Below are 15451 nucleotides of genomic sequence, written 5' to 3'. Positions count from 1 at the left end.
AGGGCAGAATAACCATAAAAAAAAAACTTACTAAAAGAAAGGTGGGAGGTCTCTTATATATAAAACTAAGGAAGTCACGTAATAAAACAGCAAAAGGTAATTTTCCATGGGGGGTATGAAAAGTGCGAATTATGTTTGAACATCCAAGGATGGCTATGGTTGTAATTTATGGTACTAATAAGGGTAGAATAATCATTAAATAAAAGTAAAAAAAACTTATAAAAGAAAGGTGGGGAGTCTGTTCGTTCTATATATATATATTGCTTCTCCATAAGCAACGTACGTGAAGTAAATCAGGGAGTTTTAGAAAGAAAAAGCTAAAAGAAGATGAGCCACTTTTGCGGCTTCCACAAGCTTGTGGTGTTGTTGATCATCTTCATCTTCTTCGCCGCAGCATCGGCATTGGGCGCCCGCGTCGCCCAAGAAAACCTGTTGTTCGAAGAGTCCAGCCGAGAAGAGTTGGTGCAAATTGCTGGATATGGGGAGGAGAAGCTCTCCACCGTGCTTGTCACCGGTTCAATCCATTGCGAGGCGTGCCTGCATGCTGATGATCAACTTCGTGCCTGGCCCGTATCAGGTTTTTAACATGTTTGAATTATTAGGCTCAGCTTCTTTAATTTATCAGAATATTATAACAATTTTCTTTTGCTTTTTTCTCAGGAAGCAAACACTTTTTTTATAGTCCTTTATGGACTACATATGTTTGGACTTCATTGAGAAACAAGTATGAATTAGAGCTACTAGTTGAAAAATGAATGCCTTTGTCCTTCATCATCACACCATAAACATTCATTCAAGGTAGTCATAAATTGAAGTAATTAAAATAGGACAGAAGGGCTCTTGGAGAATCATATTTTCTATGAAAAATAAATTCCATAGGTAAAAGGCTAGTGCCTAAATAGATTGCTCAGCCAGATTCCTTTTGTGCTGCAGAATTTGGTACAGGAGTACTTTTACATGCATGGCCTAATTGATCATCAAATTATTTACTCTGTTTGATTTGTGCCAAAAACATTCATGATTTGTCCTGTCTTCCTATGAGTCGGAGACTTTTAGTACGTAATAACCTCTTGTAGAACATAAGACATATTCACCTCCGGAACTGTCCCACACCTTGAGCTGCCTGGAACAGCCAACCAATCTTTTTCTCAGAGCTCTCCAAATTGGCTGCATTTCGGTCAGAAAATTGTAACCAATTAAAATCCCATGTTGACCTCATATGGACCAGTTTGAAAGAAATTTTCTTTAACATACTTCAATAGGTGACGAGTGGCATCTCTCACATATATTTTTTTAATATTTTTTAGTCATTTTACTAACCTAGAAGCCTAAACATAAATTTTTGAAAAACCGAAATATGTTGAACAACACTTATTACTTATTGAAATAGTTAGGTCGGAGGAAACTATAGAATGGAGGAAATTTGTGTTGTGTCCTACAAAATAATAATAATAATAAAAAGAAGGACAAATGGAGATGCCATCATGCCACATCAAAGCGTCATCTCCCCTTAAATATTGACAAATAAAGATTAATTCTGATTTAAATGAGAAGCAGAAACATCATTATGCATTTATGATTTGTTGACATGGATATAATTACGCTGAAAACAACCAATTATAGTTTGTAAACCCCTGCCTAACAAAAATAATAGAAAAAGAAAGGAAATTATGTCGATCTAAATGAATGGCAGAAACAACCATTTGCATTTATGATTATTTTGTCGTGAATAAAATTGGACAAGGATATATACATTAATTATGCTAAAAAAACAACGATTTGTTTGTAAGAGTTGAAAATGATGTATTAATTGAATTTAATCCTAGATAAGTTAACCATAAAATTTATGTTGTCTATGCACATCTAGGATAAAGTTTTCCTCTCCAATCCGGTCTATTGAACTAAAGCATTCTTAGATTATATTATTTTCATATGCATTTCCAATAAGATTAACAGAGCATGATTTTCAAATGTATAAAAGGTGCATGTTCAATTTGAAGGTTTTGAATCATTATCCCATTGAGTGGTACATCATGCATGCTCAAAGCTTTCAATCATTTGCAAATTAAGTGGTATTGTGGATGAATCTGCCCATCATCATCATCATCATCATCACCATGTGGTTTACTCTAAAATCTGCAGGTGCTTTGGTGGCCGTCAAATGCCATAACCCTGGGAAGAAGAGTAGATCAAGATGGGCACAACAAGGTGTCACCGATGAATTCGGAGATTTCATTGTGGATCTTCCTTCCCAACTCCATGCAGTCCCCAACTTGGAAAAAACATGTTCCATTACAGTTCTTCGAGTCCCAAAGGACTCACCCTGTCGGCCAGTTTATGTCAGAAAACAAAAGGGACTGAGACTGTCATCAGCTGGGAACAGCATTCGCATTTACAACGCTGGAAGGATAAAGTTCCTGCACATGACTTCTAGACCTTTGGAAGCATGCATGAAGAGAAGTGGTGACAAAGAGATGATATGGTAGGCAATATATATAGAGCACCATGGCTCATCTGGATGGCGCTTCAGTCACAGCATTGAGTTACAAGGGTACCATCCTGCTCAACCTATCAGTTGTAAAGATGCATGGATAAAAAGGAAAGTAATAACATATACAGCATGTGTGTAAATAATAGTAAGTTCTCATAGTGAGAAATACCATATATTATAGTTCTTCCACAAAAGAAAATTGAAATGATTGAATTGTAGTATCAATAACTATAAGAGAATTATGTAAGAACACAGAGTGTTCTAAAGCAACATCAAGGCGAACCCAAAGAGAAATTTTGCAGCCAATAAGAGTAATCGATAACAAGAAACCATAGAGGACACATCCTCCAATAAAACCTTGAACGCATGGTAAGATTGACAAGCATAAGAGGACTTCTCCACAACTTTTTGCTAAGCAACAGAAACAATGTACTTTGCAACATCTGCACAGCACGTAAGCTTATCTGCTTTCTCGTCAGGGATCTCCATGGAGAATTCTTGCTCAAAAGCCATAACAAGCTCTACCCTGTCTAAGCTGTCCAGGCTTAAGTCCTTTTGAAAATCAGCTGTTTCGGTAACCTGTTCCAGCATAATTCGAAAATAACATTAATTTCATTTCACTAGTAGCCTAATTTTGTAAAAACATTTATCTCAACATAGAAAATTGTCCAACAAGAATGCACAAAAGCAAATTTAAGATGGACAAATGATAAGAGTCTGTAGTGAGTTTTGACAATAACCATCTATTACCTTAGAAGCATCGATTTTGTCGAATTTCTTAACCAGTCCAATCACTCGATCCATTATTTGATCAGGGCCGGTAGTTGTTGATGAGCACATCTGGTGGCTCAACTGCTGGAGCACATTCCGGTTCTCAGCTAAAAACCACCTTTCAGCCGATCCCCTCACCCTCACATGCCTCAAGATGGAATTTCTTATGCTTTGCATGTTCAGGAGATCTGAGAAATCCAAGTAATTGAATTAACATAAATCTACTTCATTTGAGGTACTCAAACAAGAACTGGTTATTACCAAAACTGATGTCAAGAAAGGAACACAGAAATTCAAACCAGTTAGAAAGGTTCTTAACATCTAAAATATGCTACTGGGTAAGGAATGTGTTTACAATTATAACAGCTTGAATTAGATGGGGCTTATACAATAACCACAACATTCTGGCTTCAAAGATTAGACTTCACCTAAACATATGACCATTGCAGCTAGTAAGGTCTAGCATGTGAAAACTACTCGATCCCTTGCAAAATACAGTAAAAATCTCAACTTCTAGTAGTTTTTATGCATAGCATACCCGTTTGGTGATTGGGACCCCAAACTGTATCATATGCCACCAAGGAAACTTCCAGGAAACTCCCAGGTTAAAAGTTAAGAAAATCATAAAAGGCATAGGAGAATTGTACCAAAGCAATGTAGGAGCTTTGCAAAGCAACACAGTTCTTAGATTTCTTTTAACAAAATGTTGATGATTCCGTCAGCATTGGCACTTACCTATAATAGGCATGCACACCGCCGAATCCTGACACGCATAATCTTAAGATGAGATCCTAACATATTACATCAAAGCCACAACATATGGCGACCCCCCGAGTGTTTGTCTCCCCAACACAGTTTGTGTGTGTATGTAGGTGGGTGGGAGCACGTGCAGTTTGAGCTAGGGTTTAGACCCAGTGGACCAATCTTGATGTTCACTCATATGGTCTGCTCGAAAATCAATTCCAAATTGCTTGTCAAATACTCAAAACAACAAATAATTCTCCTGGCAAAAGGTTATTCAATTTACAATTTCAGGGACACAAACAAACTGTAGAAAACTAGTCCAACCTTGCATATGTGATACAGAACCAGGATGTTATTACAATAGTAGGAAAATGAAATAACACAAGCCATCTAACTTTGATTAGAAAAGCATCACAGAGAAATTGACAGAAACCTAGTACTGGGTAGTATTATTGGTGACATGAGTGTTGGATTTTGGAGCCACAAAGAAACAAATATAAGGAGGCAAGCAAGAGGTGATCGAACACTCACGAGATTAGAACTGTGCTTGGCTCTTTCGTTTGGTGCTACGTTGCCTATGTGTTTGGTTTATTGCCCGAAAGAAGTCATAGCGCTATAATGACACCTGGCTGCTCTCTCCCAGTCGTCCAAGTCCCTTCGTGGTTGAAAGTTTGAAACTAGAGGAATCGTGCGACTTCAAACCGCCACTCATAGCAGCCTAATTCTTGGCTAAGATGCCAAGCTTCAAATGGGCTGGGCCAATCTTTTGGTTGCACTTTACTAGTTGTATTAAGGTGTTTGTTGTGTTGCCCCAGATGAACCTTATCAAGTTAATTATTAAATAATTAAATTTTATTGTAATTAACGTTGCAATACCACATGTACTAACCCTCAATTTGTTACAGTTTTAGGAGTATTTTGTCTTTCTGAAAAAATTTAGTAGGGTCGACACATCAAACAAGTTAAAATATTGAAAAACATTGCAAATAGAGTGATGAATTGATTGACTAAGAGTAATTTTATGAAGAAAAAAAATAAAAAAAAAAGCATAAGTTACATGTTTTTTTTTTCAAACCATAGAAACATAGAAAGTAGAAAACCAGTTCTAGTCATGTCATGAAATAGTTCAAACAAGTTGAAAAATAAAAAAGAGAAAAGCTCGTGTCTTTTTCACTTCACATCTTTTTCCTCTTTTACCTCAGGAAGTGAGAACAATTTACCCAACGTATAATAATGGGAAATAAGAATAATAGTGGAGGTGAGTCACATAAACGCCCAGATGAGCACATCTTGATTAAAGAATTTATATTTATTATTTTAAGAATGACAAAAGAATTAAAATATAAATATTAAGAGCAATTTTCTTATGGCGTTCATTCTGAGTCGCTTAAAGCAGAGATTAAAAAAAAAAAGAAAAAAAAAGCGGATTGAGAGTTGAAAAAATTAGCAGTAAATAATAAAAGTTGGGAAGAAACGAAAGGAAAGGACTTTGTCAAAATGATGACGTGACGACCATCCCCACTACCCCAAAACATCATTTCAATGGGCCACCATTGGATCTTCCAAACTCGTCGGAGTTTATATTTACTTGATTTTTAATTAACCCTTTGCCTTTCGCTTTCTGTTTTGTGCTCCTCAGTGCTTCTCAAAAGCCTTAAAAAAATATTATTGACATTATGATTGTTATTGCAGTTTTGTTTTGGGGACAAAATTCTCCAAAATGGGGCATCCGGAAAGGCTTTTCTTTGATGGGTTGCTCTTGATTTTCCTTAATTTATAGTGGGTGTAAGTATAATTGTGTTATTGTGGGGGACTCTTATTTGAGATTCTGCAAGTGGGTTTTTTTCCTTTTTGGGGTTTTTTTTTTTTTGTTTTTTTGTCGGTCATAATAAAAATGGGTAATGTGAATGGAAGAGAAGATGGGAGTGGTAGCCCATCTGGGGGTGAGGAAGGTGGTGTAGAAGGTGGTGGTGGTGGTGGTGGTTTGGAAGAAGGCATGGCTGCACCGGGTGGAGCCCATGGTGTGTCTCCTCCTGACTTGATGGGCCAGTCCCCTCCGCATAGCCCAAGGGCCACCCAGTCACCTCTGATGTTCACTCCTCAAGTGAGTTCCTTTTCTCTCTCTGTGCCTCTTTTCTTTTCTGTTATTTTCTTATTTAAATGCATGTCTTTAATTGTTATAAATTTGAGTAGGGAGGTTTAGACTTGACATCAGTTATTGCTAAAGTTCGGTATTTTGCATGTGGGGTTTTATGCATCAGTGATTAATTTTAGTATTGTGGCAAAAGGGAATCTGATCAATTGGTTTGAAATGGTTTTATGGGTGGTGGTGGATTATTCAGCAGAATTGAAGTTTAAATTTTGTTATTTGGGATCTTTTGGAGATACCTCCAAATAGATTTTACCTCCTCAATGTCGTGTTTCGTGTTTCTCCGGAACACTCACTACCCGTTCGATGCAAGTCCAAAGAGAATACCGGTGTTTCAAAAGCATTTAGTTATACATTTTTCCTGTATCCGCCTCTTCGGTAAACAGATGAAAAAGTTAATTGCTTTTACCTCTTGCGATGCGTGCTTCTATGTTAGTTTATGCATTCAGAATATAGTTTCTGTGATGAGCTTGTTGTAGTTTCGGTCACTGGAATCGGGGACAGAATGTTAAAAGTATAATCACTTGTTCGGGGGCACAAGCCTTAAATGCAAAAATAGCACCCAAAGTGCTGAATTTTGGTTTTGCTGTACGAAAGAAGTGACTTGCTGATCCGATCCAGCTTACCAGGGAGATGATCTTAAACTTCGACAGAAGCATGGTTTTGTTTGCCGCTTTATTTTTTGTCCTATGTTTTATCTAAGGTCCCTCGAGGAAGATTTTAAATACCATTGAATCACTATTAGCAAATTCAACCTGAAATATGTTGCCGTTAATTGCACATGTATGTGACATGTTCATTCTGATGTGTGTTCGGTGTTCCTATGCATGGTTCTATCAAAGCATGACTTTTCGTAAATCTTATTCGTTACCTCTTTCCAGGTCCCCGTGGTTCCATTACAAAGGCCTGATGACATGTACAGTTCAAGCCATTCATGGATGCAAACTGCTTCAGCTTATGAAGACATGTGCAGTGAGCAAGGAATTCCAACAATGATTACATGGAGCTATGATGGCAAGGAAGTAGCTGTGGAGGGATCGTGGGATAATTGGAGGACAAGGTTCCAGAAACTCAGTGCCTTCCTATTTCACTCTTTAAACTCTACTTGTGCTCCATAAACTACTGTCTAAACACCTAACATCCCTTTTACCTTGTTGATCAGAATGCCCCTGCAGAAATCAGGAAAAGACTTCACTATAATGAAAGTTCTGCCATCTGGTGTTTACCAGTATAGGTTTATTGTTGATGGACAGTGGAGGTATGCCCCTGACTTTCCTTGGGCCCAAGATGAGGCAGGCAATGCTTTCAATGTCTTGGACTTGCAGGTTAATATCTTCTTCTCCACTTTTATCGTCTATGCTTTGTATGATGATGAATGCTTTCTATGCATTAAAAAATTATCTCAATGAGAACACTAAAGCCAGATTTATGAGTTTTGATGCCTTTTAAAGATATAACCAGGGGTTTGTGTATAAACTGAACTCATTTGAACTTGATTTTACAGTGACTTTGTTTCAGCAACTAGTGGTTGGGATACCAATTAATTCTTGTTAGCAATCAACCTTGTTTTGGGTTGTACATTATATTACATGTCATTTTATTTCCAACTATCTCAATCCATTTCTTTTTTGCCTTCATCTTGCTTAATATTGCATGAAAACACAAAAATCTAGCTTGTACAATCTTCTTCGATCTCTCTCTGTTGCTCTTTCTGAGATCTGAATAGAGACAAAGTTCTCTTTTGCTGCTGAATTCAATGGACTAAGATTAACCTCTAGTGCTCCATATGAAATTACAAAAACTTTTACTGGTAAGTATGAAAATACAAAACCTGTTATTTCTTGACCATGGGATTTTCATTTTCCTCTTATTTTATTTTTATTTTAAGCATTAGTTGTGGGGTGCATCAATGCAAGATGAGCTTGCACGGTCAATATTTGTGGGCCTATTGAAGTGATTTGCCGAGAAATTAGCTTTTCTCAGCGACCGCCTCATTAGAAATAGCTAGTCAGCTATGGTAGCTTTTGTGTGGATAGATGTTGTCCTGGTTGATTGTCTGCGTCAAGTTTGTGGCAACTTCTGATTCATTCTCAATTTCACATTCTTGATGCCTCTATAATTATTAATGTTCTCCATTCAGTTTTAATCTTTGCTGTATTACGTTTTATGTTTTATTTCGTGCTTGCACATGGATGTATCCTGTGATGCAATCAATTTAATATGGCATGATGGCAATAGTATGCAAGTGCATGTATTAACCATACATCTTTTGTTTTGGATATCTGTGTCTTGGTGTGTTTGCTTTCATTTAAGGTTCTGCTGCAGAGACACTTAACTTTCCATTTGTCAAAATATTTTGGAAAATAAGGCTTGGCTACTTTAGGGCAGCGATTTTCTAATTGAGACTGAATGGTGTTTGTTTCTTGATGTATTGTGCAGGATTATGTTCCAGAAGACATCGAAAGCATTTCTAGTTTTGAACCTCCTCAGTCCCCAGAATCAAGTTATACCAATTTGCAACTTGGCTCTGAAGATTTTGCAAAGGAGCCACCTTTGGTGCCTCCACACTTACAGATGACTTTGCTCAACGTTCCTGCATCAAACATGGAGATTCCGCCTCCTTTGTCAAGACCTCAGCATGTTGTGCTGAATCATCTTTACATGCAAAAAGGGAAGAGTGGCCCATCTGTGGTAGCACTTGGTACAACTCATAGGTTTCTGGCCAAGTATGTGACAGTGGTGCTCTACAAGTCCTTGCAGAGATAAACATACACAACATCTATGCCAACTTTTGTAATCTTAAGCGCGTTTATGTAGTTAAAATATTCTAAGAGGCAATGTTATTCCAATAGCTTACTCAGGCAGGTGCATCAGATCAAATTCAACTGTTGTATTTCACATAATGCAATTTCTTGATGACCTTCGACCCCACAAATTTATTGCTTGTTCTTCCTGTTTGTGATGTTGAGCTGCCCTTCTGCTAAAAGTCTTTGATGAAACTTCGAATTTGTACTGCTAACTGTTCCTAAATTATTGTAGGGTTCCTGCAGTGGAGAAGCTAAAGCAGGAATAGAGTGTAGAACTGATTCTTTTCAATATGCCATTTGATGCGAGCTCACACAAATGGTCTATTTGGCAAACTACAACCTTTCCAAATGCCACGCTGAATTAAGATACAAGGGAGAAATGGAAAAAAAACAAAGGTGTATAGTGGCATGATGAGTGGTAGCTTTTATAGGAGATAGGGCTGTTACTATAGGACTTGGATCCCCCGGAATTCCTTGTAGAGAATTCGGGTTTTCTCATTTTCTGCCCGAATACACGGTTATAACTCGGCTTCTCTCTTAGACATTCCTTGGAAAAGTAAGCAGCACATGCTTTTCGGAATACGGTTACTCTTTAACTCAAACTCTCAGCCCATAGATAAAGGTTCAACAGTTAGAGATTGAAAGAGAACTTCTCTCTAGGAATTGGATTCCCTGTAAGTTTTTCTTTATAACTTTTTCTAGTACAAACCGCATCTCTCCTAGACCTATTCCGTGGAAAAGCAAGCACCACCTGCCACCTATAAAAGGTCCCCTAAGGTTTTAGAGGTTGAAAGAGAAGTTCTCTGTAGGAATTGGATTCCATCTGGATTTCTAGTACAAACCCCAGCAAACGCAGTAAATATTTGATTTCAACTGCTTTTTCTTATTAGATTGATCTTTAATTTTAACCTTTTCAACTACTTTTTCTTATTAGATTCTGGCTTCTTTTTTCCCCATCATTTTTTCTAGGCACTTTTAGCAACTAGAGAATGGTTGAAGATTTACCTAAAAGGAAACGAAAAGGCAAAAGATTCTAAAAAGAGGCTCAGAATAAGGTAGTAGGGAAACATTGCAATGCATAATGTGAAACTGTCAAAACTACTGACAGTCATATATATATTCCAAAGCGAATATCAACTTCCTACTATCAAGTACAAAGAGGAAGACCCTTGTTCACTTTCAATGAGAGTAAACAAGCATGCATGTACAAAAATGCAAAGCAATTGGTTATTCAATTTTGCTCTATACCCAACTCTAGCATAATCTCTCTTCCTCCTTTGAAACTGCACTTTTTCCACCTTGTCTTCAAATCTTCAAACACCCATCTCTTTAGCAGAGTGTGTGACTATTTAAAAACTGGACATCCTTCAACCACAATACCTGGAGCAGTCGGGCATTTCGCCAGAGGACAGTGGTCGAGCTTAGTCCCCCACCAGTTCAATTCTTTGTTCTCATTTTGCAAAGCAAAGAACAATAGAACACCCATGAAAGCTGTCCCAGCATCCAATGCTGCAGATAGAACATAGTTATATTTCTGCCACCAGCCTTTGTGGTATTTGAACACAAAGTAGTTAAAGGTGGCTCCAGTGATAAGCCAGCTAGCTATATTGGTGGGAGTTGCTGGTGGCATTCCAGCAAAACCATATAATAAAACTGGTATATTTATCAAGGGAATCCATTTCTTCTCAGGAAAGATTTTGCTCAATACCCATATAGGAACCGGCAAGACCGCTCCGATGAGGAACAACCATACCAAGTTCCGGTACATCCCTCCGGGTCCAAATAGCCGCCTTGGCCCGATCAGGCCCCATATAACAGAAACATCAAAAGTCACTCGGAATTTAGGGCAAGTCCAGGGGCTGTCAGGATGGAGTGCTTCAACATCGCAGATGTTATCGATGCTCCCCAACATCCACCATGCAACTACAAGATTCACCGTACCAGCAACAATGGTTCCCACCAGCTGGAAAACAAAAGGGCTGGTTAGCAACTAGCATTCTAAGAACAAAGTTCTGATATTAATATATAAATTTGAGCTGCAGAGACCTGAGCTGTGTACATGCACCGTGGTGGAATTTTCATGTAATGCCCAAGTTTGAGGTCAGATAAGAAAGAGAGAGCATGGACGGTGCTGATTCTTCCATAAATCTTGAAAAGCAAGCTTGCAATGGGTTTTCCGGGCAGCACATAACCAAACATAAATTGTGCTATGATGTCATATCCAGGTTGCTGCATAGTAGTCAACAAAAACATTGAGATGTTAACATCATAGAATTCACAAGATCTTACTCCTTCCAGCTCTACATTAAAAATGAGTTTCTTGTCCTTCAAAAGGGCAAAGACAAGAAGAAACACAACAAATAAGAAAGTTGATTCATCACCTGGTTGGTAGTTGCTTGAATGATTCCAATTGGGAGGGTAACAACAAAAGCCAAGGCAAAGGCAAATAGCATCCCCCACCACGGGAGTTGAATCTCTTCTTTCCACACAAAAGACATTATTAAGGATAGTATTATGCTCCCTAGTAACAAAATGAGGAACCACCATTGAGGCACTTGTTTATAACTTTTCATCAATCTAGCATGGACGTCCAACTTCACATTCTTCATTGCTGATCTGCTCTGCTTCAAAATATCACTAGACAAAGGAAACCAATTGTAATTTGTCAATCTGGATTCTAATTAGTCAATTACACTTAAGATTGTATATATATATTGAAGTAGCGGATTGTACCAGGAGGCAAACAAGATATTCATAGCCAGTTCTTTTTATCAGTAAACTGCTAGTTCTGATGATTTGAAGGTAACTATAAAAACAAGACAAGTAACCCAAACCATCATTTCTCTTGTTCTCCAAACATGAGAGAAGTCACAGCATTTTGACCTATCTTTTAAATCTACCATTCTTGGGTAGCAAGCACATCAGAAATGAAAGCTTATAAGATATGCCTATACTTCAATGTTTAATGTTGACATTAATGGTCACCATCTGATGTAATTTATAATTGGCAAATATCTAGTAAAGTGTAACTGCTTACATGACTCAAAAGTTCGAAAGCGGCCTACCTGCCATGAAATAGTGCCACATGAGTTAGTATTGCTGCAAATCTTGCAAATCCTGATCCAATAGATAGGGCGAACAGAGGACTAAGATAGAGCTTCCCATAACTATCATAAGCAGCAACATTAAGATCGTATTGTGGCGTCAAGATCTTCGTGGTATCATATTTGTGCCCGGTGCTTGTGAATAGCTGATCAGAAAATATAGGGAATTTCCGAGCATCAAAGGTGTCAAACTTCCAGTAACACAAAGGGACAATTATGTAGATGAACATAATAAATCCAATCCCAATATTGAGGATGGAAGGCCAGGGAGTCACAAGAGGGCTGCCATGATAAGCAGATATCCCTGCCCAATCAAGAGTGAAGGCACCAACACCAAGTCCATGGTAACCAGACCCAATTTGCTGAGCTGTGATACTATGGGGCCATGCCCAGCACACCCAAGAGAAGAATGTCAAAATCGGAAACAGATATCCGGGGAGCGCATAATAGAGAAAGCTTGCAGTAATGGCAATAAGGAAAAATTTCATCCGGGTAAGGCCTTTGTTTTTCGGCTCCCTTTCATGTAGTGCTCTGTAGATAAACAACAAAGTACTTGATTCCATCAATATCAAATTGTTGGAAATATTTAACAGTCAATCATAAAACATATTCAGATTATCTGCTTAACTGATGTATGAATTCTTTTAACATGGGTTACTTTTGCTTTGTCCATATGCAAATTCTCCATTACTACAATTGATAAATCAAGCAAGAAATTCTTGTCAACGCTATCTTATTTTTATAAGCAGTATGCTCTCTCTAACCAAAGAGAATATTACACCAACCAGGCAAGATAGCCCATGAAACAAATCCTCATCCAATGAACACTTGTTTATGACTTGAGAACAGGAGAGTAACTTTCTGCCAGGAGATCTAAAAGTAATAGTGGCAGCACAGTTGCACCATATCTATGTTATACTCCAAATCTGTTAAACTTATAAAGTCAAAATACTAAAATTATTCAAGTGGAAAGCACATGACAGAACACAAGCTAATTCCCTGCCACCAATGAAATGCTTGTGCTTCACTATATTATATTCTTTCCTCCTGTGTTGCTTTCGCTCACCAGAAAATAGAAGTGCCACCTCTACTAATTCAAATTATAGGTTTCTATTGCTTTCAACCAAATTAATGAGAAATATGAGATCATCTGAAAAAATTTCTTTCCCTGCATTTCAAGGTAACAATAAGGTAAAATAAAGCAGAGGAAACATACCTAAACAGAGAAACCTGAGCAACGTTTGAAGGCCACCACATTTCAACCGGCTCTACCAGGTATCTCCTAAGCATTCCAGCCCATCCATACCCCAAAATCTACAAATTAAAATATTAATTAATTAATTAACCAAACAAATGAAAAAAAAAAAAGAAAAAAGAAAAGGAGGGGGGTGGGGGGGTGTCTTGAATAAAAAAAAGCCGAAATTAGAGTTTTCTGAAGTGACAAGTAATGGAAAAAAAAAATTATCTTCGGAAATTCTGAACCCTTCAATTGATCGGTTCTTTAAAACCCATACCCAAACCCAAAAAAAATAAAAAAACAGAGGGAGAAAGATACGCTTCATTACTTAATTAAGCCTCCATCTTCAACCCTTCATTGATGAGGACAACCACAAAGAAACGGAAATAAAATAATGGAAGATAAAAAAAAATAAAAATTATAAGAGTACTCTAAGAAATTGTTTTAAATAATGAAACCTGCGTCGACAGTACGATGAAGAGGCCACAAAGGAAACTCAAGCTCTGCTTATAATAAGTCTTCATGACCGTAATGGCACCGATTGAGTAGGCATCACCCCCACCATAAGACACGCCACAATTGGCGAAGATGGTGATGATGACATGCTCCTTCATGTTGAACGGCCCAGGATTCAAGCTAAACCTCCATCCAAACAGGCTGTACTCCGTCCTAGGCAGCGTGGAGGCCATGAACTTCCCAATGGGCAGGGCGGCGATTTGCATGAGGATGGCCGAGATTGTCAGGGGCTGCCTGCGGTACGTGAAGAAGGTGTTGAGGAAGATGAGGACGACGCATGAGGTCAACCCCAGAAACCATGCCCGGAAAGTCATCACCGGCAGTGATGGGTCATCGGTCTCCGGCACCACCAGTGCCACCTCCTCCACCTGACACCTGTCGTCTGAATCACCACCAACCCCGCCGTTTATCTTCTCTAGACCGTCCATCCGGGTCTCCGTTTGGGTCTTGGACGACATAAATGCAGATCAAAGCAAGCTAATTAAGTAGCTCTCTGGAAAACAAAGAAACAGACACAAAACTCAGAAACAAACCCAATAATCAGTGTCCTTTTTCTCTGTCAACCTTATCTGTAAATGTGTTGGAAAACTGAACATAGAAAACTGACACTAACATCTGAAGCAAGGCAGAGTTCGGTATTTTGCTTGAAAAGTGTCGGGTAGAGGTGGTTGGTTTTATATAAGATTACCGGCACTGTATTATTTCGCAGTGACAATTCTGCCCTTCTTGTGATGCGGGTTCTACAGTATGGGCCAGACTAAGCAGTGTCACAGGCAGTCTTCCGTCTTTTTGCCTTTTTCGTCTGCACCACTCACTTGTATGGACCTAATTGTTGAACTCTTTGTAATTAATTTTTGGAAAAACTTCATTTTATCCCCTTAATTTTCACTTAATTTTATAAACTCATTGAATTTTTAAATCTCTTATTTTGAACCCCTGAATTTTTAATTACTCTCAATGTGAATCCCTCCGTCAAATTTTAAACATTACAAGGCGTTTATACTCCTAACTTTTGTATAAAATTTCAATTTTCAAAACGTTTTTTTATTTTAAAAAAAATGAAAATCAAGGACATTTTGATCTTTTTTTGTATTTTTAACGGCTAAAATTAACGGAAGGATTCTAATTGAGAGTAATTGAAAGTTCAAGAGTACAAAATAAGAGATTTAAAAGTTCAGGGGTTTATAAAATCGGATAAAAGTTCAGGTGGCTAAATTGAAGTTTTTCCTAATTTTTTTTTTTTTTTTTTTTTTTTTTTTTTAAAAAAAGATAATAAATTAGTGAATGGTTTTGCGTTTAGACAATTTGTTTTGTGAAGTTCAAAAAATAATTAAAACCGTTAAAAAAAAGGTTTGAGAATTAAGACACAAGTCAATTTTTGAACAATATGACGACAATACCCTAAGTTGGAATGAAATAAATAAATAAATTATGATATGCATCAACTACAATTATTGATTTAAGCATAATGATTCTCATTTGTCATTATCTCACTTTTTTTTTTTAAATCTTTTACTAATCGAAAAAAAAACAAAGAAGGTTAAAATGGCCGTTAGAGGTTAATACTCGTTATGGGTCGGAATCCCCTTGCAACTAATTTAAACAACTAAACGTACAAGTGAATCTCATCAA

At 37.6% G+C, this 15451-nt stretch overlaps 4 protein-coding genes across 5 annotated transcripts; 2 read left to right on the top strand and 2 right to left on the bottom strand.

Moving 5' to 3' along the window:
- Positions 1 to 302: 302 nt before the first annotated feature.
- On the top strand, positions 303 to 2544 carry LOC132171104 (uncharacterized). The gene is made up of 2 exons (XM_059582330.1): positions 303 to 577; positions 2143 to 2544. Exons 1-2 carry the CDS (start codon positions 328 to 330, stop codon positions 2484 to 2486), a joined length of 594 nt encoding a protein of 197 aa, XP_059438313.1. The 5' UTR covers positions 303 to 327; the 3' UTR covers positions 2487 to 2544.
- Positions 2545 to 2690: 146 nt separating this feature from the next.
- On the bottom strand, positions 2691 to 3815 carry LOC132171105 (acyl carrier protein 3, mitochondrial). Its single transcript, XM_059582331.1, has 3 exons — positions 3691 to 3815; positions 3242 to 3450; positions 2691 to 3070 (listed from the first exon to the last, which is right to left on the bottom strand). The coding sequence occupies exons 1-3, from the start codon at positions 3704 to 3706 to the stop codon at positions 2903 to 2905; spliced, it is 393 nt and encodes a 130-aa protein (XP_059438314.1). The 5' UTR covers positions 3707 to 3815; the 3' UTR covers positions 2691 to 2902.
- Positions 3816 to 5507: 1692 nt separating this feature from the next.
- On the top strand, positions 5508 to 9090 carry LOC132170677 (SNF1-related protein kinase regulatory subunit beta-2). The gene is made up of 4 exons (XM_059581748.1): positions 5508 to 6110; positions 7037 to 7215; positions 7318 to 7480; positions 8595 to 9090. Exons 1-4 carry the CDS (start codon positions 5901 to 5903, stop codon positions 8919 to 8921), a joined length of 879 nt encoding a protein of 292 aa, XP_059437731.1. The 5' UTR covers positions 5508 to 5900; the 3' UTR covers positions 8922 to 9090.
- Positions 9091 to 10046: 956 nt separating this feature from the next.
- LOC132171790 (oligopeptide transporter 3) lies at positions 10047 to 14449 on the bottom strand. Of its 2 annotated transcripts, XM_059583187.1 has the most exons (7): positions 14433 to 14447; positions 13762 to 14312; positions 13283 to 13380; positions 12028 to 12597; positions 11344 to 11599; positions 11009 to 11191; positions 10047 to 10925 (listed from the first exon to the last, which is right to left on the bottom strand). In XM_059583187.1, the coding sequence occupies exons 2-7, from the start codon at positions 14275 to 14277 to the stop codon at positions 10308 to 10310; spliced, it is 2241 nt and encodes a 746-aa protein (XP_059439170.1). In that variant the 5' UTR covers positions 14278 to 14312; positions 14433 to 14447; the 3' UTR covers positions 10047 to 10307. The 2 variants fall into 2 exon arrangements, with proteins under 2 accessions (XP_059439170.1, XP_059439169.1); XM_059583186.1 differs by having other exon boundaries at positions 13762 to 14449.
- Between the last annotated feature and the right edge of the window lie 1002 nt (positions 14450 to 15451).

This window comes from Corylus avellana, chromosome ca2 (assembly GCF_901000735.1).
Source record: "Corylus avellana chromosome ca2, CavTom2PMs-1.0".
NCBI classification, from domain to species: domain Eukaryota; kingdom Viridiplantae; phylum Streptophyta; class Magnoliopsida; order Fagales; family Betulaceae; genus Corylus; species Corylus avellana.
Note: the sequence above shows the minus strand (reverse complement) of the source record. Positions and strands in the feature narration are given on the sequence as shown.